The sequence below is a fragment of the Zonotrichia albicollis genome, chromosome Z (assembly GCF_047830755.1).
Source record: "Zonotrichia albicollis isolate bZonAlb1 chromosome Z, bZonAlb1.hap1, whole genome shotgun sequence".
Taxonomy (NCBI): domain Eukaryota; kingdom Metazoa; phylum Chordata; class Aves; order Passeriformes; family Passerellidae; genus Zonotrichia; species Zonotrichia albicollis.
This window is the reverse complement of record NC_133860.1, coordinates 49,155,191-49,179,954: the sequence shown is the minus strand read 5'-3', so window position 1 is coordinate 49,179,954 and position 24,764 is coordinate 49,155,191. Positions and strand designations below refer to the sequence as shown.

General features: G+C 37.7%; 1 protein-coding gene across 24 annotated transcripts in view; it reads left to right on the top strand.

The window, feature by feature from the left end:
* The window catches only part of MPDZ (multiple PDZ domain crumbs cell polarity complex component), a 92,884-nt gene extending 79,739 nt beyond the window's left edge, over window positions 1-13,145 (top strand). For 22 of the 24 annotated variants that reach the window (XM_026794252.2, XM_026794249.2, XM_026794256.2 and 19 more), the window contains 13 exons: window positions 672-849; window positions 1,624-1,769; window positions 2,085-2,168; window positions 2,275-2,468; window positions 2,724-2,871; window positions 6,166-6,252; window positions 7,616-7,712; window positions 8,117-8,160; window positions 9,213-9,335; window positions 10,116-10,220; window positions 10,338-10,450; window positions 11,465-11,588; window positions 12,353-13,145. In XM_026794252.2, coding sequence (XP_026650053.1) covers window positions 672-849; window positions 1,624-1,769; window positions 2,085-2,168; window positions 2,275-2,468; window positions 2,724-2,871; window positions 6,166-6,252; window positions 7,616-7,712; window positions 8,117-8,160; window positions 9,213-9,335; window positions 10,116-10,220; window positions 10,338-10,450; window positions 11,465-11,588; window positions 12,353-12,499 — 1,590 coding nt within the window. In that variant the 3' untranslated portion in view covers window positions 12,500-13,145. The remainder of the gene's footprint in view (window positions 1-671; window positions 850-1,623; window positions 1,770-2,084; window positions 2,169-2,274; window positions 2,469-2,723; window positions 2,872-6,165; window positions 6,253-7,615; window positions 7,713-8,116; window positions 8,161-9,212; window positions 9,336-10,115; window positions 10,221-10,337; window positions 10,451-11,464; window positions 11,589-12,352) is intronic. The other 2 variants (XM_026794243.2, XM_074533538.1) reach the window with 2 other exon arrangements.
* Window positions 13,146-24,764: the final 11,619 nt, after the last annotated feature.

The window sequence follows — 24,764 nt, the reverse complement described above, 5'->3', positions numbered from 1 at the left end:
GAGCATCAATCTTACTCTTTGGTGTGCTGCTATCTCTGAGGCAGTAAATAAGTAAGAAATAGTGAAGTTGCCTGTAAGGAGGTAGGGGTAGATAAGCTTTGTAAGAACAGAGATTGAATAAGTAATTTCTGAAAATATCTCTACTGAAATGTAAAGTCTCAAGAGGATTTGGTGTCTGTTCTGTAAGATGGCAATTGATTTTGGAGGGTCTTCAGTATCTCTTTGAACTAGATTTTCCCTTACACCTTGGTGTCTATCTCTCCCTTCCATAGTTCAGGTAGTATTTTCAGGTTTTTCTTCCAGAATGACAGTTGAACATTTCTTTAGTTCACTAGATATTTCGGCATTGACTTCTGTGAGACCAGAATTGGGCTCCACCCAGCATTAAAAGGCAACACTTCTGTTTCTCCCATGATTGCTATACAATATAGTATTTTATCTAGAAAAACAGTTGAAAGACTGCCATTTTGTCATCTACTGTAGTTTGGCAAAGTTTCATGGAAAAAGTTTTCTTAGAAAAAACATCAATATTTATGTTTGTTCCTTATGAGAAAACCTGCAAGATTGTGACAAGTAGCTCTAGTTTGCAGACCTGTTACTCTACTTTATTTTTGGTTTGCAACTGAACAATCCAGTTACAGTTTTCATAGGCTTTTCTCTTTATCATTCAGTTTATTGGTCTCCTGAAGGCATCCAAATCTGTGGTGAGGCTTACAATCAACCCAGCAGAGACAGATAACCTGACCACAGCACCAGCCCTTCCCAGCACTGTCCCAGCAGAGAAGAGGAATATGCAACTTGCAGCAGCTGTCCCAACTTCCAGCTCACCAGAACCAGAAGCAGTCAAAAGTATTGCTTTCCTTGTGTATTCCTATGTGTGTATTTCCTATGTGTGTCTATTACAACTGGGGTTGTAACATAAAAACAAAGACCCAGCTTGTAAGTTTTCCCTTTTTGTGTGCACTGAGTTGTCTCCTGCATTTTCTGGTATTTCCAGATTACATACTCATATATGTATAAATAAAGCATTGTGCCCCCATACTGAAGACCTACCTCTTGGCTTCCTGTTGTAGAGGCAGGAGGATGAAAGATTTTCTCCTCCATCTCAGATATGCAGCAGGTGCCTCTGCCATGGTTGTCTAGAACTAAGTGAAAGGCATTCCTTTAGGTGAGGGAGAAAAGTCATGTCAATTTTTGCAAAAAAAAAAGGATGGTTGAGAATGTCTTGCCATTTATGACTAGCCACATTTGGCTCTTCTCCTTCAGAGTGGAGAATCAAGATGTTTCTGATGGATGATAGTCATTGGTTAAGCAAGACATTTCAAAGTTAATAATAATTCAAGTAATGCACTCATCATATAGATGTTTAAATTAAGTTCTATCCTAAATAGAGTATGCTGTGTAGAATATCTGCCTTGGCTGTCAGGACTATAATCCAAGTACTTGATGGCATAAAAGCTACAGGAGGCATGGCAAATAAAACTACAGGATAATATTTCTCTGAGGAGGGAGAATTGGGAGCATCATTCTCTGTGGATCAGGTGTTCAGTTACTGCTATACAGCTGACAGTGAACTCTGAAAAATGCTGTTACTGTAACCAGGGTGTTTCATTGTTGTTTTAGACACAAGCAGGTCTTCAACTCCAGCCATGTTAACCTCTGACCCAGCTACTTGTCCCATCATTCCTGGATGTGAAACAACCATTGATATCTCCAAAGGAAGGACTGGTCTTGGTCTGAGCATTGTTGGAGGAGCAGACACTTTGCTGGTTGGTTGGAAAAATATGTGTCACTCATGTGAAATAACAGTAATGAAAATAAAGTCTGATAGAAGAGATTTTTTGTCATTTGTTTCTAAAGTATTTATAGAAAGACACAAAAGAAACAAAAACAAGAAAAAACCCTTTCTAAAATTAAAGGTAAAAATGAGCTTCATAAATATTTTAGTCATTTTTCATCATGCATCTGACTTTCATTCCATGACTTTTTCCCTGATGAATTATAGTAGCAATTTTCAGTTACTTTTGGTTCAAAATGGTGGCTGTTCTTTCAACATGAAATTTTGATGTTGTTTTTGTTGTCAGGGAGCAATCATTATCCATGAGGTATATGAAGAAGGAGCAGCATCTAAAGACGGACGACTGTGGGCTGGTGATCAGATACTAGAGGCATGGTGATTTCTTTGGTTGTTTTTGTTTTCATTGCTGGCTAAGCCTTTTGTATTTGTCTGCTGGAAGGTGCTGCATGATTTGCCATTGTACACTTTCATTGCAGGTGAATGGAACTGACCTCAGGAATGCCACACATGATGAGGCCATTAATGTCCTTCGTCAGACACCCCAAAAAGTTCGCCTGACTGTGTACAGAGATGAAGCCCAGTACAAGGAAGAAGACATGTATGATGTGCTGAATATAGAGCTCCAGAAGAAGCCTGGTAAAGGCCTTGGGCTGAGTATTGTTGGGAAGAGGTATGTAATGTACCTGGAGATTCAGTGTCTGGAACTTGCTTATCATGTTTCATTGTGGTTTGGTGCTCAGATCCTGTGGGCTTGAAGGCCATGCATCTTGTTTTTGTGCTTAAGCTAACCAGTCTTCCCTGGAGGAACTAAGCCAGTGTTATTCAAGAGAAAAATGAGACAATGTTTATTTGTGTTCCCAATAGCAAGCCATAATCATTGCCATCAAACAATACTTTAATGTAAAATTCATGTGTGTACTTGCAGAAATGACACAGGTGTGTTTGTGTCAGACATCGTCAAAGGAGGAATAGCAGATACAGATGGGAGATTGATGCAAGGAGACCAGATATTGACAGTGAACGGAGAAGATGTCCGAAATGCTAACCAGGAGGCTGTTGCAGCTTTGCTAAAGGTATTGGGGAAAAGAGAAGATGGATAAGAGTGAAAAACTGAGATTCAGGTTTTGTGAAAGCTTTAACTTTATTCAGACTGATATGAGACTGTTACTGAGATGTCAGTGAGATGACTTGGGGATCCAGCTTTAAGCTTCCTGAAATCTAGAGCACTCAGATTTTGATACTTTGCCTGATAAAACTGGGAGTAGTGGTGATGCAGAAAGTCATATATTAATGAACAAGGGGCTGATAGACGACCTTTATAGAATATAATTTCCTAGAACAGCTGAAAACTTAACACTGTGTTCTGTCGAACACACTGATAGCTGGTTAACTGTTTTGCATTTTCAGGAAGATATGCAGAACTGACTTTGAATGATGGAGAATTCAGCAGAGTAGTTGCGCTAGAAATGACTACTTTAATAGCTTATTTGCAAGGCCCTGTAGTGACAGGACAAGAGGATACGGTTTTAAACCAAAAGAGTAAGTTTAATTAGTTGTTAGGCCTAAATTCTTTAATGAAAGAAATGAGGAGGGAGATGAAACGAGGATGGTGAGGCACTGGAATAGAATGTCCAGAGGAGCTGTGGATGCCCCGTCGCTGGAAGTGTACAAGGCCAGGTTGGATGGGGCTCTGAATAACTTGGTCTACCAGGAGACATGAATCTTTTTTATTTATTGTGTTTGTTTTGTACCACCTTACATCCATTAAATTCTACAATGCATTTTTCAGTTACCAAGCTTTCGGTGTAAGAAACTGCTTTCTCAGAGTTTGCTGAAGTAACTACCTGCAGCTCTTGGAGCCAACCTATTTTTGATAATTTTTTTTTCGGATGTCCTTCCTCTATTTGCAAATCAGAATGAAGTCAGATTTACAATATTTCCTGTAGTCTGCCAAGAAATCCAGCTGGTTAACCATCTTGTCTGTTTGTCAGTCCAGAGTTTTGAGACATGCTGCATGGTAAGGATTCCACTGAGTCAACATTTTCAATGGAAAACTGTTTCACTGGAAAAAAATTACCGGTTGCTAGTTGTAGCTGTCTGTTGGATACATAGGCACATGGTCATGCTTCTTAACACTCAGATTCAAAGGTATATTTTTTCAGATCTTGAGCTGGTCCTTGAGATTTTGGATTTATTGGGGAGCAGGGGTCCTAGGGGAGAGCAGTGGTCAGAAAGTGAGGTATGAGAACTTCTGTATTTTCAGTCTGCGTCCATTAGTGAGAATGCCAGAACAGGATCTATGTTGTGACACTGAACTTGTTAGTATACTCTTATTTGGTTATAGTACTTTGCCTTTCTTACACGATAGTTTTTTATTTAAGAACACAGCATTTCTTCTTCACATGCTGTACCTCTCCTCTGAATAAAAATGCCTTTATGTGTGGGAAATTTGTTTCATTTTGACAAGCATTTTGAAGTATCTAATTGATTCCACTTACCATTCATATATTCAAGTTTTAAGTACTTCATCATTGGTCAGTAGTAGTACTTGTAGTTAATTGTCATAGCCCTGAGGAATGGGCTTTTAAAATTCCTTAGACATATTATTGTTAATAATTGTTTCATTCACATAGTGTAAGTGGAATAAAACATGGTCACTCACATGTAGGCAGTCACTGTTTCCTGTTCAGCTGTCCATTAGGTTTTCATTCGTGAGGGTAGGATCTAGAGTGAATTGTCGTGAACTACCTAAAATGTATTTTGCTAGAAAATTATTTCATAATCTTTGGAAAATTCCTGTGTATTTTAAGTAGAATGATACAAATAGAATGTGTCATCGGTCTGAGAATTCTGTCTGTTCTTGCAGTGTTTCTTTTGAAGTATCCCCTAAAGTATGTAAAAAAACTATCAGCTTTTCCTCTCACTAAACTTACTGGATCTATCAAATGGGAGAATTTAGGAAGAGGGAGAAAGGTGTAGTAAAACTAAATGTGAATTGATTTATTCAGGAGTCCCATTGGAAAGTATTAGCTCCTAGTTTTACACAATTCTAAAATCTCATTTGCGGGTTTGTGTATTCGTGAGGATGTGGTAATTTTAGGTACATATTTCCTCCATTTTCCACTTTGAATAAGAGTTGTCCATATGGTTTAATGTGACTAAATTCATACAAGCAGAGAAGAATGGTTTTGCCTGAGCTTTGATCAGGTCTTTTCCAGGACATTGAGAAATCAACATTATTTATAAAATAAAAAGCAATTTAGTAATAAATCTTTTTTAGTGTCATTCCTAAGAGAATAGCAACAGGATATGAGGTATTGAAACTTTGTTTGAATGGATATGTCTGGTTGGTTTTGATATATTGGCCTAGTACTATGGATTTTTCTGACAAATGCATGAATCACTTTTAGGGTAATAAAGTTAAATCATGGCAAATAAAGGCAACCTCATGTATTATTAAATTAATTGAATGCAGAAGTTTCCTCTTACAACTTCCCAGTGAAAGAAAAAAATCAAAATAACCGCAAAACTGAAATTTCTTTATTAATACGTTGCAGATCGACGTCTTCTCTTGACACTACTTGTATTATGTTGAAAGTCTCATTTTCTTAGCCTTGTGGTAACAACTTTTCTGTTTTTTCAAAATAATGTCTTGATTTGAAGTATTTAATTGAAGGGTGAGTTTTCTTCTGAGCCATGCATTTATGTAGATGTGTGAATACTCAATACAGTAGTTAAAATCTTAAAGGCTAGTGAAAGGACTTTCCGATGTGCAGTCAACCCATATCACCCAGCTTATTGCTGGGAGTCAGATGCAGGCAGAAAATTCACTTAAACTATAGATATTTAGGAAATTTTCTGCCCAAAATTTCTTTGTTATATTGGTGTCTATCCAGAGTAACAGATAATTTCAAAAGTTAGAGAGAGATGAGTAACTTCCAGTTCAATTACCATGTTCTCAGTCATATTAAAATAAATAATGATTAAGACTTTGATGCAATGGTTTTACTTTTTATTGTAAAAATTATATGTTGACATTTCAGTTCAGAAGCAACTTATTAAGTGCAATGTCATAGAATTATTCCTCTTGTGTGATTTTCATGTCTGTGTTGTAATACTGATTAATCCAGTATTAAAAAATACAGTGCTTGTTATTGAGTACCTTGGTGTGCTTTGTGTGTGTCACTGGTCCTGCCATGAACTCTGTCTGCAAAGCACTCATTTCAGGATTGATAGTCCATGGGGGTTTTTTTCCACCTGTCCATGTGGTTTTTTTTTCTTCCTTGACTTTCTAGAAAGTCACTTAAATATTGTAGTTTTTACTCTTGTAAAGAGGAGAGATATGTTACAGGTAACTGTTTCTTTAGTGTTCCTTAGGTACAGTAAGACTAGAGGTTGGAAGAATAAAAGCTGGGCCATTTCACTCTGAAAGGAGAACATCCCAGAGCAGCCAGGTATGTAACTATAAAACTGGTTAATTTAGGAGAAATAATGTTAAATAATGAAAGAGTAAAGATAATAAATAATTAAAGAATAAAGAATAAAATAAAGAATAATGTTAAATAGAAAGATCTGTTTTATTATGACAATTATTTTTTACATGCAAGATCTGAGATGGAAAAATTTTGCAGCTCTTCAGTAGCCATTTTATGTTCAGTTTAGCAAATTGTATCTGTTATAGACATGATCCAGCCAAAAATATAATCCAGAAATGACTTTGCTCCAGACTCCAACTTGGAAGCATGGAGAACTCCAGTTCTCATTAATACCAGAAGACATTAGAATCAACTTTAAACTCGTCTGAGTAGTTGGCATGCAGTGGAATTTTGCTTCAGTAAGCATAGGGAATTTCTCCATTCCTTGCATGTCCTTACTGTAATCTTGCCTGCCAGAAGCAGGAAACATGTGCTCTTTCCATCAGACTTCTCTTTATTTTATTGTTGGTCTGATGGTGAATTGTTACAATCTCAAATCAATTTCTGTATTTGAAAGCATCTTCTATGGTATAACAGCTTGTACTGTGATTCTATCCAGTAGGAACTATGGTTTTGAAAGCTCACAAATTACCTTAATAGCTTCCCTTGATTGTGAACTGGGGATGAAAATTATCATGTATTAAATATAAATAGTTTTAAGACATAATTAAAATTTAAGTGAGTAGTTTAGATAGGACTGACATTTTAGGCTATCTTCAGAATAAGTATTGCTAAATAGTTTGAAAATGTGCAGACTCTGGCTGATCTTATTCTAAGATGAAGTTCACAATGTTGAATGTTTTGAAAAGTGTGTCACAGTCAGTGGACTATTCTTACTGGGAACCATGTTGTTCCTTTACTTGCCCTTCAAGTGTAGTGAAAATCATCCTGGAAATTGTGCAGGTCAAGTTGAGTGGAGAGCCTAATTTTAGCTGCAGCTGATGCAGTAGCTGAACATTTGAGAGCCCACATGAGGACGTACTGATATCTGTCTTTTGTATTCTGTCCTTACTGTGGTACTTGTAGCTAACTTGCAGTAGAAGATCTCTATAAGGTGATAGAAGGTGCAAATACCAGGACCTTGTTGGCCCTCAGAAGAAGCGCTTCAAAGATTTGCATGGGGTTGCAGAAGTACAATCTCTCTTGACCCAATGATGCTTCAGAAAAGAGCTGTCTACAGTGACCAAAAAAATTTGTGTTGTTCTCTGACTCAGTTTTAACTGGGCACAAAAAAAAAATAAAATACTGCAGAAAATAAAATTAATACAGTGAGTTACAGTTTTGCTTTTAGTACCTGGGTCAGTGAAGCTTGTCTCTAATCCCACTCTAACATTGTGTGTAGGTCAGTGAAGGAAGTGGAAGTCTCTCATCCTTCAGTTTCCCAGTGTCTGGGTCTGGTGCACCTGAGGTCTTTGAAAGTGGCCTAAAGAGGCATACCAGTAAGTTGTAGAGTTTTTTGGTGCTTTCAGTATTTTATACATGTGAACTGGTAGCCGAGATCTTTCTGTTTTAGTTATGTTATAACTATGTGATGCTTAAATTTAGAATAAAGTTATTTCTGATCATAGTATTGCTGGAAAATAATGGGTTTTTCTATTCCATTTGAGCTTAGCAGTCTTATTCCAAAAATTATTTAAACGGAGAAAATTATTGATTCTTTCATCTATTCTAGAAGTATTTCAATCCAATTATTGTAATGATGGTCACTATAAAAATCAGATTAAAATGTATATAACAAACAAGCAGAAAGAATCATCATAGTGATTTGTATGACTTTATTGAAAAGGTTTTCTAGGAATGCTTGTTTAACTGTTTTTTTAATTTATCTTAATTCATTTGACAGCAGCTCCTGAAATACAGGGACTAAGAACAGTTGAAATAAAAAAGGTAAGTTGTAGCATGCAGTGGCACATATCAGGAATAGGTTGTAGATGTTTTCAATAGGTGTCTTTACAGCATGCTGTAAGTCTAGGCCTATTCATTGTTTTAGTAAAGGAACAGGACATTAATTTGTCTGTCTTTTCAGTTTGGGACTGTACAATCTGCACTGCCTATATTTTTATGTAAAGTAGTGTGACTTATGGTATTATGTTTTGTGAGTTGTGTTGAAAGTAAACAAAGGAAGAGATACTGGGACCTAGTTTTATTGTTACCAGATTGAGTTAAGTGCAGATTCTGTTGTGGTAAAGTCAGGGGAATTGTACCAAAGTTGGAAGGCTGTTTTTTGATATTTGATATTTTTCTTCACACATATTTTTGATTAGTAGGTTCTTGCATGACAGCTGCCAGATTTTCAAGTGTGAACTTCAGTCACCTTTATTATGCATGTGTGCTTAGTCACAGACTGCATCTTTTTTTCCAAAATATTTATATGTTTTTGGTTGGCATCTAGTTCACTTGATTACATGGATTGCATTCAGTCATTCTTTTAATAGTAGAATCTGCAAATAGCAGTTTGCAATAGCAATTTTTCCAGTGAGGTATTTGGGTGTGGTACAGGGGTAAGCAGCTGGTTTCACCCTTCATCATTTGGGCACTAGGGGGAGCATAAAGATTAATTCTAGTCTTCAGGAGATTCATAACAGGATATTCATATAGACAGTACTAAGGACAGCAATGCCATCTCGTTGGTTTTCCTTACTCAAACCTCTGTGCTGACATTAAGAGTCAGGTGCTGAATTCTGTAATTATTTAGTTTGGTTAAGATAAAACACACAACTAAATCAGCAAATTTTCTCCTACCACTGAGAGAAAGAAATATCCATTCTGGTCTCTCTGCTTTCTTGATGTAATGCAAAGTGTGTAAGCTTAAAAACTGGCTTGACACAGGAATTCTAATCTTCATAAAATAGGGAGTTTAGCCATCTTTTGAGGTAAGCCTGCCGTTCTCTGTGTTTTTCTTTCCAGAAAAATTAATCTTTTTTTCTTTACTGTAACAGAACCCTACAGATTCACTGGGCGTGAGCATTGCTGGAGGTGTAGGAAGTCCTCTTGGAGATGTTCCTATATTTATTGCCATGATGCACCCGAATGGAGTTGCAGCTCAGACTCAGAAATTAAGAGTAAGTTAATTATTAAGAAGGCTGTAAAGATTGCATGGGTAATGTGATTACTCTAGACAGGCAGTAAACTAGCAGTTCAGTGATACAGTCATAAGTGCTTCTGGCTGTGCTAAGAATTCTTGCTGTTTGGATTGATGAAAAAGGAACTCAGATTGGTGGCATGGGAAAGTGTAATTGCTGACATGTGCTAACTTAAGAAAGGGGGTCCTAAAGCAGTCTTGGATCTTAGAGTTTGTCAGCTTGTGAAAGTTAAAAGCATAGAAAGTGGTTCAGAAGCATGCATTCTATAAACAAGTGCCATTGCTGAGTGTAGTGATTGTTCCTGCAAATGTAGGTGTGCAGTCTGTTTTATCTCTTGTGTTTTCTATGCTTAGGATAGAGAGAGTACATTTTAGGCTCTGAGTTAAAGAGATTTTTAAGCTGTACTTAAATGCATGCTGTATCCAGTCTGCACCAAAACCTGGCTCAGGTTTCTTAGAAAATGTTATTTCAAGATGAAGTCAGACAGAATCTCTGATGATAATTTGCTACATCAGTCTGCCTGTCTTTAGATGACATGCAAAATGCACCTCTTTTTTTTAACATATATTTCTACACTTTTAGGATCTGTTCTGTAAAGCATCAGTACGTTTTACACTGATTACACTAAACCAGTGTAATTTGCTAATTCTAATGTTGAATTACGTGCCTTCATACTGGGCCATTTGTAGTTCTGCTGTTGTTGAAAGTGACAAATAAATCTATGTAACTAAGTTAGATTTTCTACATTTTCTTCTGTAGGTTGGGGACAGGATTGTTAGCATCTGTGGAACATCTACTGAGGGCATGACTCATTCCCAAGCTGTTAATATCTTAAAAAATGCTTCAGGCACTATTGAGTTGCAGGTAAAAAATCCTCAGTGACATTTTGAATATTTTCTGAGTACTGTTTTGCCAGCTGCTACATTGAACTATTTTAGTGTCAGCATTCTTATGCCACTGATTTCCAACGTCTATTCCTAGGTTGTAGCTGGAGGAGAAGTGAGTGTCATAACTGGTCAGCAGCAGGATCCACCTACGCCCAGTCTTTCGTTTTCAGGCCTAACTTCAACTGGCATTTTTCAGGATGATTTAGGGTCAGTAACTATAGAATGTACAGCCTCTGTAGCCTGTTACTTTGGATGATAATCAACCTGTAAACCTTACAAATCTACCTAATAGTGGGTGGCATTTTTGGCTTAATCATGATTAACATGTTTGGTATACATAAGACCTGTGGGCCATAGGTCCTCTTCTGTGTTTTTCATGATGAAATTTGCTGTGCTGCAAATTTTTTTGACTCTCTGTAGACTTGTTGTGTGATCTGATTTCTTCTACAGCCTCTATTGTTTCACTGAGGCTGGGTAGCTAGGATTAATTGATATGCCCAGAAATTCTTTTTCCACTGTTGTATCTGTGTTTCTGTATTGTGCTCTCTAGTGCTGTGCAATCAGGAGTGTCAGATGTTTCTGGTACACAAGGTATACTGCTTCTGGTATTCTGCAAGGTGCATTATGTAAACAAGTTTTGTGTCAAACTCTGTCATAAATCTGAGGCATTCTTTCTTTTAGGAAAAGGGAAAGAGAAGAAGTATTCTTTAGCCACACATACCTACTTTGAAAAGTAGAATTCCAAAATTTCTTACTATCAAAATATATGTGTGGAAATACACCTATAAATGATCTATATAATAAACACATATATACAAATACACAGTCGTCTATTAGGAGAGAAGCAATTCAACCTTAATAGCATAAGCTATTTGAGCTTACTTTAGGCTTTACAGGCTTTTTAAAGTAGATGTTAGGGAATCTGGAGATACTGGTAATAATTCTCTAGTTCACTAGTAACCGCTATTAGTGGCACATAGCAGCCATAACTATGCCCTTAGCTGTGTATTGAAATAGCTGCTTTCTTATAATAATGTGGGCATTAGGTAGTTTACAGAGTTTTACATTAACTGCAATAGCCAGTTCTTTATAACAAAATTATTTGTAGTTGTAGTGGAAAGAAAAATATATTGGTTAGCTTAGAAGGAGTAATGTTTTTTGTTGAATATTATATGTGTTAAATCCGAAGTTCAGACAAAATACTCTTTTCCTTTTTCTTAGACCTCCTCAGTACAAGACCATTACTCTGGACAGAGGACCAGATGGCCTTGGCTTCAGTATTGTGGGTGGCTATGGCAGTCCCCATGGAGACTTACCCATTTATGTGAAGACAGTGTTTGCAAAGGTAGGTGGAAATTTGTCCAATCAATCTATTTATTAGTTCACTGCAGTTATTGTAAATCTTGTCCTGGTTTTGCAGTCAAAAGATTGTTACAGTTTCTCACAGCTTTCCCTCTTTAGTGCAAAGGCTGATCAAAATGTGCTTGCAGCATTTGATGGCTGTAGTCTTCAAAAGATTGAGAATATCCAAATATACATGATTCAACCTATCAGCAGAGTCTTGTCCGCCTGTAGCGACTTGAATTGTGTAATACTTAGGAAGAAAAGCTCCCTTGCCTTATATTTAGAGTATGTTTACTTCAGGTAGTAGATGAAAGTGTTTTATTGAACTCAGACTGGACCTTCAGAGAAGTTCAGATGCTGACCTGGATTTGATAATTTGGATGGCTCTAGGAAACAACAAAGAGTCAGAGAAAACTGGAATCGCGAATGCTAAATTTTTAAGGTATATCAAACTATAAAGCTGTCTTTTTGCACTATTTGGTGAAAAGTTCTCAGGTCTTGAAAATGTTACTTTTATAATACTAGGGTTTTAATCTTACACTAACTGGAAAAACAGGGTTGAGGGAACCAAACAATCATGTAGTTCCAATTTCTACATGTGGAACTTAGACTGGACAGAGTGTATTGCAAAATTGGCAGTCTTCTCAGTAATTGGTTTTGTCCGTATCCCTGAAAAAGAAAAATGTTGCAGGACTGTTTTCAGGACTGTGTGTCAGGGAGAAAAAGAAATGTGTGAGTCTGCAGTTACTTGTTTTATCATTCCAGGGTGCAGCAGCAGAAGATGGACGCCTCAAGAGGGGAGACCAAATCATTGCTGTGAATGGGCAGAGTTTAGAAGGGGTGACTCACGAGGAAGCAGTTGCTATTCTGAAAAGGACCAAAGGAACAGTCACTTTGACTGTGTTGTCATGAACTGGCTGCCTGACAGGCTTGGGTCAATAAGACAATATTGTTTACTTTCCACATAGTAAAGAGAATGGAAATGTTTGGATAGTCTTCTTGCTCTTTCAGCTTCACAGGACTGTGTTACATCATTGAAGAAAAATAACATTTAACCATTGTTTTGTATACATTAGAAGTACTTCTCTTCCTGTCAAACCACCGGAATGAAATTATGTTGACAATGAAAACACATGGATATTTTTCCTATTAGTAATTCACCACAAAAAAAAATGTTGCCATTAATAACCACACAAGAAAGTTGAGAAGCAGAGGCTGCATATTTAAATAATGTTGGAAAAATGATAAATTCACCAAGTCAGCATGGAGGTTGCAGGGGTAGCAGTAGGCAGAAAACAGGAATAAGTTTATTGAAGAAAGAAAATATTACTAAATCAGAGATTTGGGAGATAAGGGGAAATGTATGTAGTCTGGAGGCAGATGGTTAATAGACTAGATGGTTCTTCGGAACTAGACAATTTTTAAGGTTCCTTACAACCCAGACTGTCCAATGACCATATTATTTCACAATGCTCAATAGGAGAAACTAGTTTGGTGACCTGGGTGGATTTTTTTGCTTGTCTTTTTGTGTGTTTAAATTTTTATAAGTCATGGTGTATCTGAAAAAAAAAAAAAGAACGCTGTGTTTCACTTGGCTTAGGTTTGAAGGTTTCATTATTTTGGTGTCAGGGGGGTCTGTTGGTAGTGGTGATGATGGTTTTGTTTTTTGTTTGTTTGTTTTGTTTGTGGGTTTTGTGGGACTTGTGCTCAGGGCTGAAAAATCCATTACTAGTGGAAACTTCCTGGTGATTGAGAATGCCCAGCAACTGCAGTATTAGAAGAACTATATTTTTAAAGTAGGAATATTTTATAGTCCTTATGGGTGAAAACAAATTTTCTGATATGAAGTGTCTGTAAGTAAACGTTGTCCTCTTCCAATGTGCAACACCATGTACAGGGTCAGTGCAGACATTTCTGCAAGCTGTTTGCTTCAGAGCCTTGAACAAAACTCTCAGAGCAGCTCTGCTTAGCTGCCAGCGGATGTCTGGATATTGCCAGTGTGGAAGGAATTGACATTAATGGTGTTGCTGCCATTATCACTAGCAGCAAAGGTAGAGTCCTCCTTGAACTGAGGAGGCATACAGCCAGGAGTGATGGGTTCAGGTTGGGAAAAGACCTGAAAATGCCTCACAGTGGAGGTGAGTAGTAAGACAGTAGTGAGGTTTTGCATCAGTAATAAGCAGAAGAGGAGCTTTGACAGCTACAACTATTATTTTGGGGATATTAATTTTAGAGGCACGGATAAAAGCATCTAGTAAGTACAGTGCAACTGTGGAGCTTTCTTTGATCAGCAGCATGGTCAATAAATGCATCACTTTCTCGTTACCTAAACTTTATCTAAAAACTGCACTCAATGAAACACTTAGCTGATTGTAACCTGCTTGCCCTTGCCTGCCATGCTCTTAGGTATCTGACAGATAAAGCATGCTTCTCCCTTGATTTATTTTCCTGCAGAAAGATTTAGCTGAGTCTTTTGAGAGAGGAAGATACCTGTCAAACTAGTATGATATTTAGCAGGAGGATGCTTTGTGTTAATTAGCAAAAATGGAATTTTTGCAAGAAGGCCATTATTTCAACTACCATTTATAAGAAATATGAACTGAAAATGCAGGCAATGGTCAGGCTATTATTAGGGGATAATACAAAAGACTGGCATTCATTTTAGTGGGTCACAAAAGCAGTATTAGGCATGTCTATCAAATAGTATTAACAAATTGATAGCTATGTGTAAGTGAATTAACAAAAAACCCACCCTTTGTCTTTTTACCTATTCTAGTAGTTACATTGTGGTAGGCTAAGATGCAGTAAACTAGATGGTACCATTGCTGGATGCTACTGTTGTTGAATTGCTTTTGTACTTATTCCTTGCATAGAGTGAGAAATGCCTATGTTAGCGTATGTAAAGTCACTTTAAATAGTATCTATATTTGTAACAGAAGTAGTGTACAGCTATTTTGTTACTGCTCTTGTGTCACAATGGGGGATTTAAATTAATAAATTTCAAACTGTCTTGATGAAGTGAAGTGCTGGATTTGTTACTAGTTGCTTTATAATAGCATGCTTGCATTATTCATTCTGTTGCAAAAGATTAATTCAAAACAATTTAATAGTTGAAAAAAGGCATTACTCTTGATGTAAATCTTAAAGCATCTTCTCAAAATTGATTTTTTTAAAGATGTTATCTTCACATGCAAACTCTTAGCAAATTCATGAAACTGTGAAGCTGTCTTGCTTTTTTGTAACAGAGCGTTAATCATTGTTAAAAAAACCATTCCTTCAGGCATGGGATCTGCCATGAGGGACAAAAATAGTGGGCCATGGAGCTTGGGGCTCAGAGAACAGGCTCTCCCCCAAGCCCCTTGCCAGGAAATTGTTGCATGACCACTACTTAGTGGCTGCCATGCACTAGACCATGTAGTAATAGACTTTTCAGGCTTAGGATGTTTGGTTTTCTGTATCATTTTGTTTTCAATGCAACTTTCCAGTCACAGGAGTGAGTCCTCTAAGGTGCTGTGGGGCAGTTCTGCCAAGTTTTATGGTTTTGGTTACATTTTTTCCATGTTACCATGTTACAGGTTTGGAAGGGTCTGGCATCTTAAAGGCCCCATCCCATTGTCTGGGCAGATATCCAGCCCTTTTTTTAACTCTCAACTATGTATTGCTGAGAGGTAATCAGAGTGGTATTAATGAAAAACTTTAATTTTAGAGTGGTATTAATGAAAGGGACTGTCACTTTTTGAAAGTATGGGTCTGAACAAAGCTGATTCATAGGAATGCACATATTTCATTTCTTGACAGTGAGGAGGTATTGTTGGCATGGCTGCTTTTCTGTTCATTCTTCTCTTAGATTTTATTTCTGGGTTAGCTTTATGGTAGCAGTAGTATTGTTAATTCTCAGCTGGGAGAAGGGTTGGAATTTAACAGCTATTGCTGATCCCCTTTCCTTCAATCTATTCAGTCTTTTTTTATAAGGAAAAAAAAGAAACTCTATATTCTACAGACCTAGAAGAAGAAGAAGAGAGTGTCATCCTTGTTGTTAAGCGTCAGGATGTTTTGTTTTGGTGACAGACACTTGCAAGTAATGTGGAAGTACTTAGGTCATTTAATAGTGATTTGCAAAGAAAGCCTTGCCTGAAGATGGGAGTGACACGGGAAAGGGGCATTTGTTAGATTTCTACACACACTTTTTCTTGCTTTTTAAAAACAAATAGTTTGAAGCATCTAAAATATTTCTGTGTAGAGGGCACTTCTCTTTTAAGCTCCAACTGAAGCTACTTAAAATAAAGTTTTCACATTCTTTACAAATTTTATTAAAATGGTAAATATTTTTAATAGTAAACAGTATTTTCCTGTTTTGAATACAGGAAAATATTCAATACCTGCAGTGTGGATTTTTCTTTTGTAACTGGTCATCATGCATGCTTCTCAACAGACGTGTACATCTTTAATATAATGTGTTTTAGTCCATAGCCGGTGTTGCAGGGTAATGCATTTACTTGTGAAGTTTGGCCACCTGTATTCTTGGAAGTGGCAACCATGACAGGTAAGACGATCCAATTCAAACACTTGAGAAGAATACACCTAGTAGAAAATTATGCCCAAATAGATTGAGGTTCCTGTGTTCTTATTCTCCTGACATAAAATCTTCCTAAGCTTTCTACTCTCTGTGAAAATGATTGTTTGAAATGGGTGGAAAAAATGTACATACTGCTTCTCATGTCTCAGTAGAAAGGAGATTAAATTCTGGTAAGATATTAATTCTAAAAGCTGCATATACCTGAGCTGAAAACAACAGAATTTTCCAAACTAAATTAATTAGTTTGCAACTGAAGATTTTTTTCTTTAGTTACAGCAGCAAGTTGGTTTATGAAAGTGAGCCAAGCAGGTTTTCACTTACTATTTCACTTCAGACTACTTTCTGTTCAGTCCATTGTTTTTGATCTTCATATAGGTGGCTTAAATGCATAAATTACCTAACAAATATTTTTTATTACATCAAAGGAGTGTTGGAATCAAATATAAAAACAGGTAAGTTGTTTTTGTGACTGCCAGTACTACACGGATTTTTTAAGTGCTTGCAATTAGATGTCCAGTTTGTCCATAGGCAGACAAGAGACAGCTTTTTGTTTAAAAGGAGAGGCTTTGAATTTGTTAACACTTCTTAGTATTTTCTGGTATTTCAGCCTTTGGTATTTTATTAGTTACGATTGCACTTCATTAAGTGAATTCAGTTTAATTAAAACTATGCTTTGACTGACCAAGGTAGATGTTATACCTAAAAGAGAGTGAGTGCTCTTCTCGAGTATTTCTGTGGGATGTCGGTTGACTTTTTGAGTTCTGTGCAGCACTGTTCAACAACAGAGTGTCAGTTTGGTGTGTTGTCATAGTGTTTTGTTCATGCTCCTCACTGTCTGCAGCCACAGAATGATACCAGGGCTCAGAGAACTGAGGGCATGGGTACATTTAAATGACGCATTATCGGGTTTCCACTACTGCACACCAGTTAGAGGTAATGAAGTTTCTAGTTTGGGCACCTCACACAGGCACTTAAGCTGAGGCACATGAAGGGTCTTTTCAGGCTGTAACATTGAAATGCCTTGTCATCACAGGGATGCCAAAGCCACTGTGTCCAACAGTTCAAGGTTTCATATTATTGGGAATTTTACAAAAGCTTTGGGAGCAGCACCTTGGGTAGTTAATAGGTAATAAGCTGTACTCTCTTTTTAGGGGAATATTTATCAAAAACTGTCAAAAACATATACAGTTTTGACTGAAAAAAATATATTCATTACTTGTTGTTAAATTTGAATATGTCTGTTGAAAGCAGAAAGACCAGTATTGCAAATGAGAGAGATAGAGAGAATAGATAGATAGATAGATAGATAGCCAGCCAGCCAGCCAGCCAGCCCTCAATACAGTCCTAACTGTTAAGGCAGCAGATGTTCACTGGAATTCCTGTTTGTGATAGACCACTGAGGATAGGTGATCGTAAAAGATTGTCATATGGGAAAAGCATTAACCTTTGTTACTGCCACCAAGACCAGAAGGGTAAAAATGCCAGTATTCATATTTACCTCATAATATATTTACTTCATACCCTTTTTAAGCATATACATAAGGAAAAGTACTGCACTTGAATTTATTGTTAATGTAGACCTAGAGGTTGTTCTAACTAAATATGTATGTTGATTATTTCACAAAAATGTTTATGGACACACTCATGATAAGAGTTTTACAGCCTCTTTCACAACACTGAATGACAATAGTGATTGCCTTTTTGCTAAATTAACGAAACCTTTGCAATAAGGACAAATCTGGGCAGGAAGGAGAATTGCTTAAGACAAGGTAGGAACCTCCTGATCTGAGCTGATTTTCCTATTGTGACTGAGCATGGTCTCTTCAATCTGTCCCTTATCTTCCTAGGAACAACTGGGCTTTTGTTTGCTTCCAACTGAACCTGACCATCAGAATTCTGTGTATACAGTCTCCCTCTGAAAAAAAGCTTTTCTTCTATTGTAGTTGCTAGAGCAGGAAGAAAAAGAATACACCTTTGCTTTAAGTGCAGATTTATGGAATATTAACATTTAGTAGAAATAGCTCATTAACAGTTTGTTTGCTGCAATATGTTCTCTACTTTCCACTCTAAGTCAGAGTCTGTTCAAAGCATGCTATTATGCCAGCAGCCAAACCATTGTTGTCAGCACTTCTCCTGCTCCCATTTCTTTTGATTGGAGTGTGTGCACTGGGCTGAGGTGGGAGGGGGAGGAAATTATGTGTGAGGGGAGGATGTCAAAGGCTCTGTGTGTGCTCGTGCACGTGTGTGCATGTGTAGATCTGGGAATAGTACTGTGTAAGTGCTAACTACTGGCCTGCAGATATTTCCTACCACATATGTTTGGGTTTTTTTCCTTACAGAAGAAATTTAAATTGGTAGTCTAATCCTATTTAATATATATATGTTCTCAAAGGTTTTTTAGAAAGGGAATGAATCTCTATTTAATGCCAGAAAAAAAACTGCAGCAGAGGCATTATCTGTTTCTTCTTTGTGATTTTGTTATTTCCAATGAACCTTTTTCTAAGGTGAATGTACATCTTTTCTGTTAGTCCGGTAAGTTTAACAATGGAACACATTCCAGGTTCTGCTTTCAAGACAATGAAGTCCTATTTGAAGCTGAGAAATGTTTGGGTCTGGGATATTGATGCTATGTTTCTGGGGCTAAAATCACCTCAACAAGTATGAATACACTTCACAGTTCGTCACTCAGAGAAGCCCTCTGTTTAGGCCCATGTGGAAGACCTCACATTCATAGAATTGTTCCTTTTATATACAGGAATTATACTCAGTTTTACTTTACTGGTGGCTTGAACTCAATGTACATATATTTTGGACTCTCACTTGAGTGTAAACCTTGAATCTGTTGGCCAAACTAACAAATCTCTGATCAAGCCAGAAGTGGCAACCTGAACTGTGTTGGTTTCATTCTAAGTGTCAGGGACGAGGTGAACCAAACAGAAATGCTGGGCAGCCAGCAGCAAGGAGACAAAGGTACTTACTGACATCTGGCAGCCCATGTAGTTTCTCTGTTTTGAAAGAGGGCTAGAACTGCCATAGTATGAACATCCAATTCAAAAGTGACTTGAGTTAACAGGAGAGGGGTAAGTTAAATTAAGGTGTAGCAGGAAAGGGGAAGTGCTCACTTATTTAAGAAAAAATAGGCATGGAGATGGCTCCGTGCGTGTTTCTCTTGTATTAAAAAACCAACAAGCAAAGTGTTTTTGCAGTCAGCGGCTGGTTTCAGCTTGTGCACTTAGCCTGGGAGCTCCAGGTGCTGAAGCTTTGTGGGAGAGGCTATTTGGCTCTACTGCACAGCCCCATATGCATACTTTGAAGTCATATGTACACATAAACCCTGTAAGAAGGACCTAGATCGATTGATAAAAGCTGACTTGTATTTTGCTACTTTCATAGACATTAATAATTTTCAGTAATAGCCACTAGATAGCACTAGAGAATCAAGGTAAATCTCAAACTGCATGGGTTGCAGAGATGTAAGCGAACACAAGCACTCCAAAACAAACAACCACTGGAGCCTGTTGTTGGTGTTCAGCTCATATCAGCAGCCTAATGAAAATTATTCAGTCAGGTGAATGTTATTTTACCTTCTGGTGTATTTAAAATGTCTACACTGATATATTTCCAAACAGAAAACCACATAGTAGTAGCTTCAACAGTTGCCCTATTCTGACCCTGGCTTTAATGCTTTTGAACTTTATTGAAAACCACAAGCTTCAACAAAATATGCATTTAATACAAAATGTTCAACACTGGGCATCACAAAATGAATGCTTTAAAATAAAAACACCTCTAAAAATATCTATAGGGATATTATGCTTTCCAAAAATATGCAACAAAAAAATCCTCAGTTTATTTGCAGAGGGAATAAAAAGTCTGTCACTGTCTCTAAGTTTGTCCCTTGCAAAATTATTCATCACTTTTACTTTTTCAAGTATAGTTTAGGATCTTGAAGAAATCTTTACTGATGACCTCTGTGAGAATGCAGGGACTGATCTTTCTCATTTCTGCTATGAAAGCTATAAAGGTACTGCTTCGATTTCCTTGCTGATAGCCTTTCAAGAAGTCCCATATGAACCTGGGTTAGGAAAGGCATAAAGGTTTTAGGAGAAATGCATGGGTTTCTGCCTGCATCTACAGTGCATTTTCATAGGTTTTGCAGTCCGCTTTGCAAACTATGTACTTAATGCATGTAGGTAATTTTGTTTTGCACATTCATAAATTTTTTTGTGGCAGTCTTGAGGAATACCCACAGGTATGCATGGTGCTGTAGGTGCAGTTTGAGGTAAGAACTTTGTGTCTCCTCTGAAAACTGCATTCCTCAATTCAGTTTCAAAGTAACTTCAAAGTAATCACAAATTCTTCTGTTAATTATTAACAGGGGTTTTATACCAAATGCCACATCCTCCCATGATAATGTCTTAAGAGTTTTTCACAAGGATCTAAAATCTGAAGTTTGATGGTCTTGAACTCCTAGAGTAATATGTCCTAAATTCTTGTCTTGAAGGAGAGATTCATAATCAGCTCAGGGCATCTACCACCTGTGTCGTGCTTCTGAAGTACATTAAACAGACTGATATCAAACTGTGCAACTGTATTGGGGCTTGTTTGCTATAGGTGTGCTTCATCTTAGGAATGGGGATTTCAAGCACCTCAGTCTTGGCTGTCATCGATACGGGCTCACAAGAGTTCCCAGTGGACTGGGCTGATGCATATGTGAACTCATTCAGCCAGTGAACTGTTTCTTGCAGAAATGACAGCCTGTTATCAGGAGATGCATGGGCTGTCTTTGAGGCTTGCTTGCACTTGCAGCACACCCAGAATATCATTACCTACCAGTTTCTATAAATTCACCTTTTCTTGACAGTATGTGAGAGGCACATGTTTAAACAAGATAAGAAATTTAACGGAACTGAAGGTTGATCATCTGTTTCTCCACAATTCAAATGAAGATTTTGCAGCTCTCCTGTTTCCTCCCACGCCAGTTCCTCAACTTCAGCTTGGAGAGCTGAACTTCCTTAGTGATAAGAGGCCATAATGTGAGGATGGAGCTGAGTAAGGTTCTCTGTCACACTTTTAGGCTGCTTCAGGCATCCTTTAGTAGTTGACAGCTATTTGCACTTGCCAGGCCAGTAAAGCCTACAGGACTAGGAGGTGAACTAGTGTGACGGTGCAACTAAAGCAAGACTGGCAACTGACACTGTACTGGAAATAGTTCCAGCCTCTATTTGGCCTTATTGGACATGTAAAACCATACTAAACTTGTTACTTCATTCTCAAATGCAGCTTGTTTTGCTTCAAGTGCCAGTGGCAGGGAAGCTGTTTTTTTAAGTGCTATGAAAACAAGTTCTAGCAAAACTGATCTTTATCAGGTCCCATTGAAAAAGCTGCACATACTGAATAGTGAAACAGGCCAGTTAAATTTTAATCTGGGTTACATAAAAGGCTGTTCTTAAAGTGGCACATACTGGCATTGTTCTCACACCCATTAACTTACAGCCAGACAGTGACAAGGCCAAGAGACGTGTAAAGTCTCAGTGTGAATCCATCTGTGCATGTGTGTATAAGCAACTTCTAGATAGGTAAAGTACAATCTCAGAAACCTATCTGCAGCATCCTGCTTATTGCAGTTTGGGTTTTTTTTTCTATGTGGGGTGTGGGGACAGTGCCTTTTGTGTAATTCAATAACTCTTTTAGGGGGGAGAGTCCTTGTTTTGGAAACCTGCTGTCAAAACACTGAGAATATTTTTCATGCGAGTTTAGAGAGCTGTCAAGGCTGTGCCCATAAGCTTGTGTGTGGCTAGAGTGGGGAAGATTTCCCTAGTAAAGACAAAGGGATGAAGCCCTTGGGCATAAGACAACCTGTGTTCATCATATTAGAGGTTGTAAAAATTAGTTGAATTGCCAACATACAATTCTAGCCAGTTATTTTTGAAAGTTTGGAGCCTTGTTTGCCATTCTTTTTGAAGGAACTGGAGTTACCACAAGGAAGTAGTAAGTGAAGGCACACATGCTTTGGTAAACCAGACTATGATGCCTGGAAGCTGTAGGATGGCATTAGTGCAGAGTAGGAAAAATGAGAACAGAAACTCCTTTTTTAGATTTTTGGGTTTTTTTCTGATAGTATTTCTAATTTGTAGTGAAACCTGAAGCAAGATTTTTTTCCCCCCAAGTAATCTCTGATCTTTAATATATAGTTTAAAGTATTTATTTTCTTTATAAAAGGTTTCTTTTCCAATTAACTTAATTTTAAATTTACATGGAGTATTTGTAGGGAATTAAGAACAGTTTTCTTGTGTTATAAAGTTACACTTTACGGTATTTTAAGATCTAAGAGCAAGTAAGTTATAGCATGCCAAATTGAGATATCATTTACATACCTGTGATGCCTATTAATCGACATCAGAGGCCTTTCATATTTACTCCTGTGTAGCTCAGATGATGAAATGGCCTGAGGCATTTGGTTACCCTTTGGTTTCAAGTGCTCTTTCATCAGCATTGGTATGACTTCATTTAGATGCAGGACTGCTTCTCAAATTACCATGGGTAAATTTTTCCTTGTTTTACTTTTTGCATGGGAATTAAGTCATAATCAAAATCCCAGGAACACTGCTGTAGCTAAAAGTTAATCAAGCTGATTGCAATGGCCAGCTGCTGGGTGAAGTAGTAGGACCAGGTGAGAATGGTACATGCAGAAGCATCTGAAGTGACAGAATGCAAAACAACCTCAAGAGCTGGAGGGCCAAACTTAATTTCCTTAACCTATTTGCTGCTGTATTTGGGAAGACACAAAACCTCCATGATAACTGTATTTGGTCCTCAATACAGTGTTGTCTGTGTCTGCAACGCAGTGAAGTCTCAAAGTGGTAGGTTATTCAGCCCTCATCTGCGAGAAAAGGTCAGAGCAGGGGGGAGAGTAGTGACAGTGAGATGGTCCTCCATTTTGTCACAAAAGCTGGGTGTTTTATTAAAGCTTGATTTAGGCTCAATCCGTAGCCCAGAAAAGCTAACCACACAATAATATAGCATGGTTTGTTGAACAAAAACAATTGCTGAACCCGCACTTGACACATTTTAATGATTAAACCCAACTTCCTCTGCTCTGTTGCTGCAGTCTTACACTTGCTTGCACCAAATTTGTGTGGGTAATTGTTTGCTTGTATACACCACCAAGCATTATTTAATTTTTAAAAAATGTGCTTGGCAGGGGGGTTTGTCAGCTGGAAAAGACAGAATTTGTGTCAACAACACATGTGGTTCCCGAAAAAGCAGAGTGAACATGTGAGATGGCAAGAGAGATGGTGTGTGCAAGACATAAGCAGTGCTGTGTGTGGCTGCTGACAGTCACCAAAAGCAAGCATTGGCAAAGGTATCTGACTGAAAACTTTAGAAGCCACATACCACTATGCTGTCCTGTCTCAGGAGAGGTGCAGGCAGGCTTTGCCTTTCTGGTGCTCTCTGGACCCTGTTCTAGTCCTTACATTTGAGTAAAAGGCCCAGCTCAAAAAGGGTGAGAACATTCCTGCCTAGGCGTTTTTGCTGATAACAAGTAGCTTGGGAAAACCATGCTCTATGACACCTGCTAAACCATCTCCATTTGATTTTCATTAAACAGCAGACTGTCTTCTACATGTCCCACAGACACACCAGAGATTGAGACTGCTGTATTTTAATCCCTGAAGACAGTTAAGATTAACCAGGTGCACTACCAAAATAAAACAAAACTACTTGTCTTTTTCAAAGTGTAGCAACCCCAAAAAACTGCCTTTGCATTATGTAGTGTTCAGAGGAGAGGTGTGGTGACCTGAAAGTAAGCAGCAGACAGTCCAGAAGATGGGTAATGTCTGAAGCTATGCACAACTCAAGAGAGAAGTAGTTACATGTTTTGTATGCTTTATTGATAGGCCCCTGATTTAGGAGTTGTGGGAAAATAAATCTGAATTTCAGCTGGAACATTTTCCCTCTCTATCCATGTAATCATTGTTTCCTTCTTTGCTTTTCCAAAGACCTACTGCTTGAGCAGACAAAACATGCAAATGGAATTGAGACAACTATAGTAAGCAGCTGTCTTTGTGATAGTGAACTAGTCAAGCAGGGCAGATCTGAATTAAATTTGCAAAGTATAAATTTTCCTCACAGCCAAATCACCTGAAAGTAACTCACCCCTTATCATCTGTTCAATAAAAGTTTCCAGCAGTTGTACTGTAAATATACCCAGAAACTACTGTGATGGAAAAATAATTGTCAAGCAATCCAAATGCTTTAAGGCATGATCAGTCCAGTGGCGTCATCAGAGCTCCCTGGCCCTCAAGGGGCCAGAGCAAATGCCAATTTTTCATCCAAATGTGTATTTTTTCAGCCAAAATGTAGTTGTGATGAGATTTCAGCTGCACAATTTGACCCATTAAAGTTAAAAATTCCTATTCATTGCCATGGGTACATGTTTGCACATTATTAAAGCTATTCTCTATGTTGCCTTAATATGTAATTATTGCTTACTGCTTAGAAATGTGGCATTTTAATGCTCTGTGAAATATCAAAAATTACAGTTTAAACCCTAGAATCATATTATGCATACTTTTTGCTTTAGGGAATGAAAAGGGC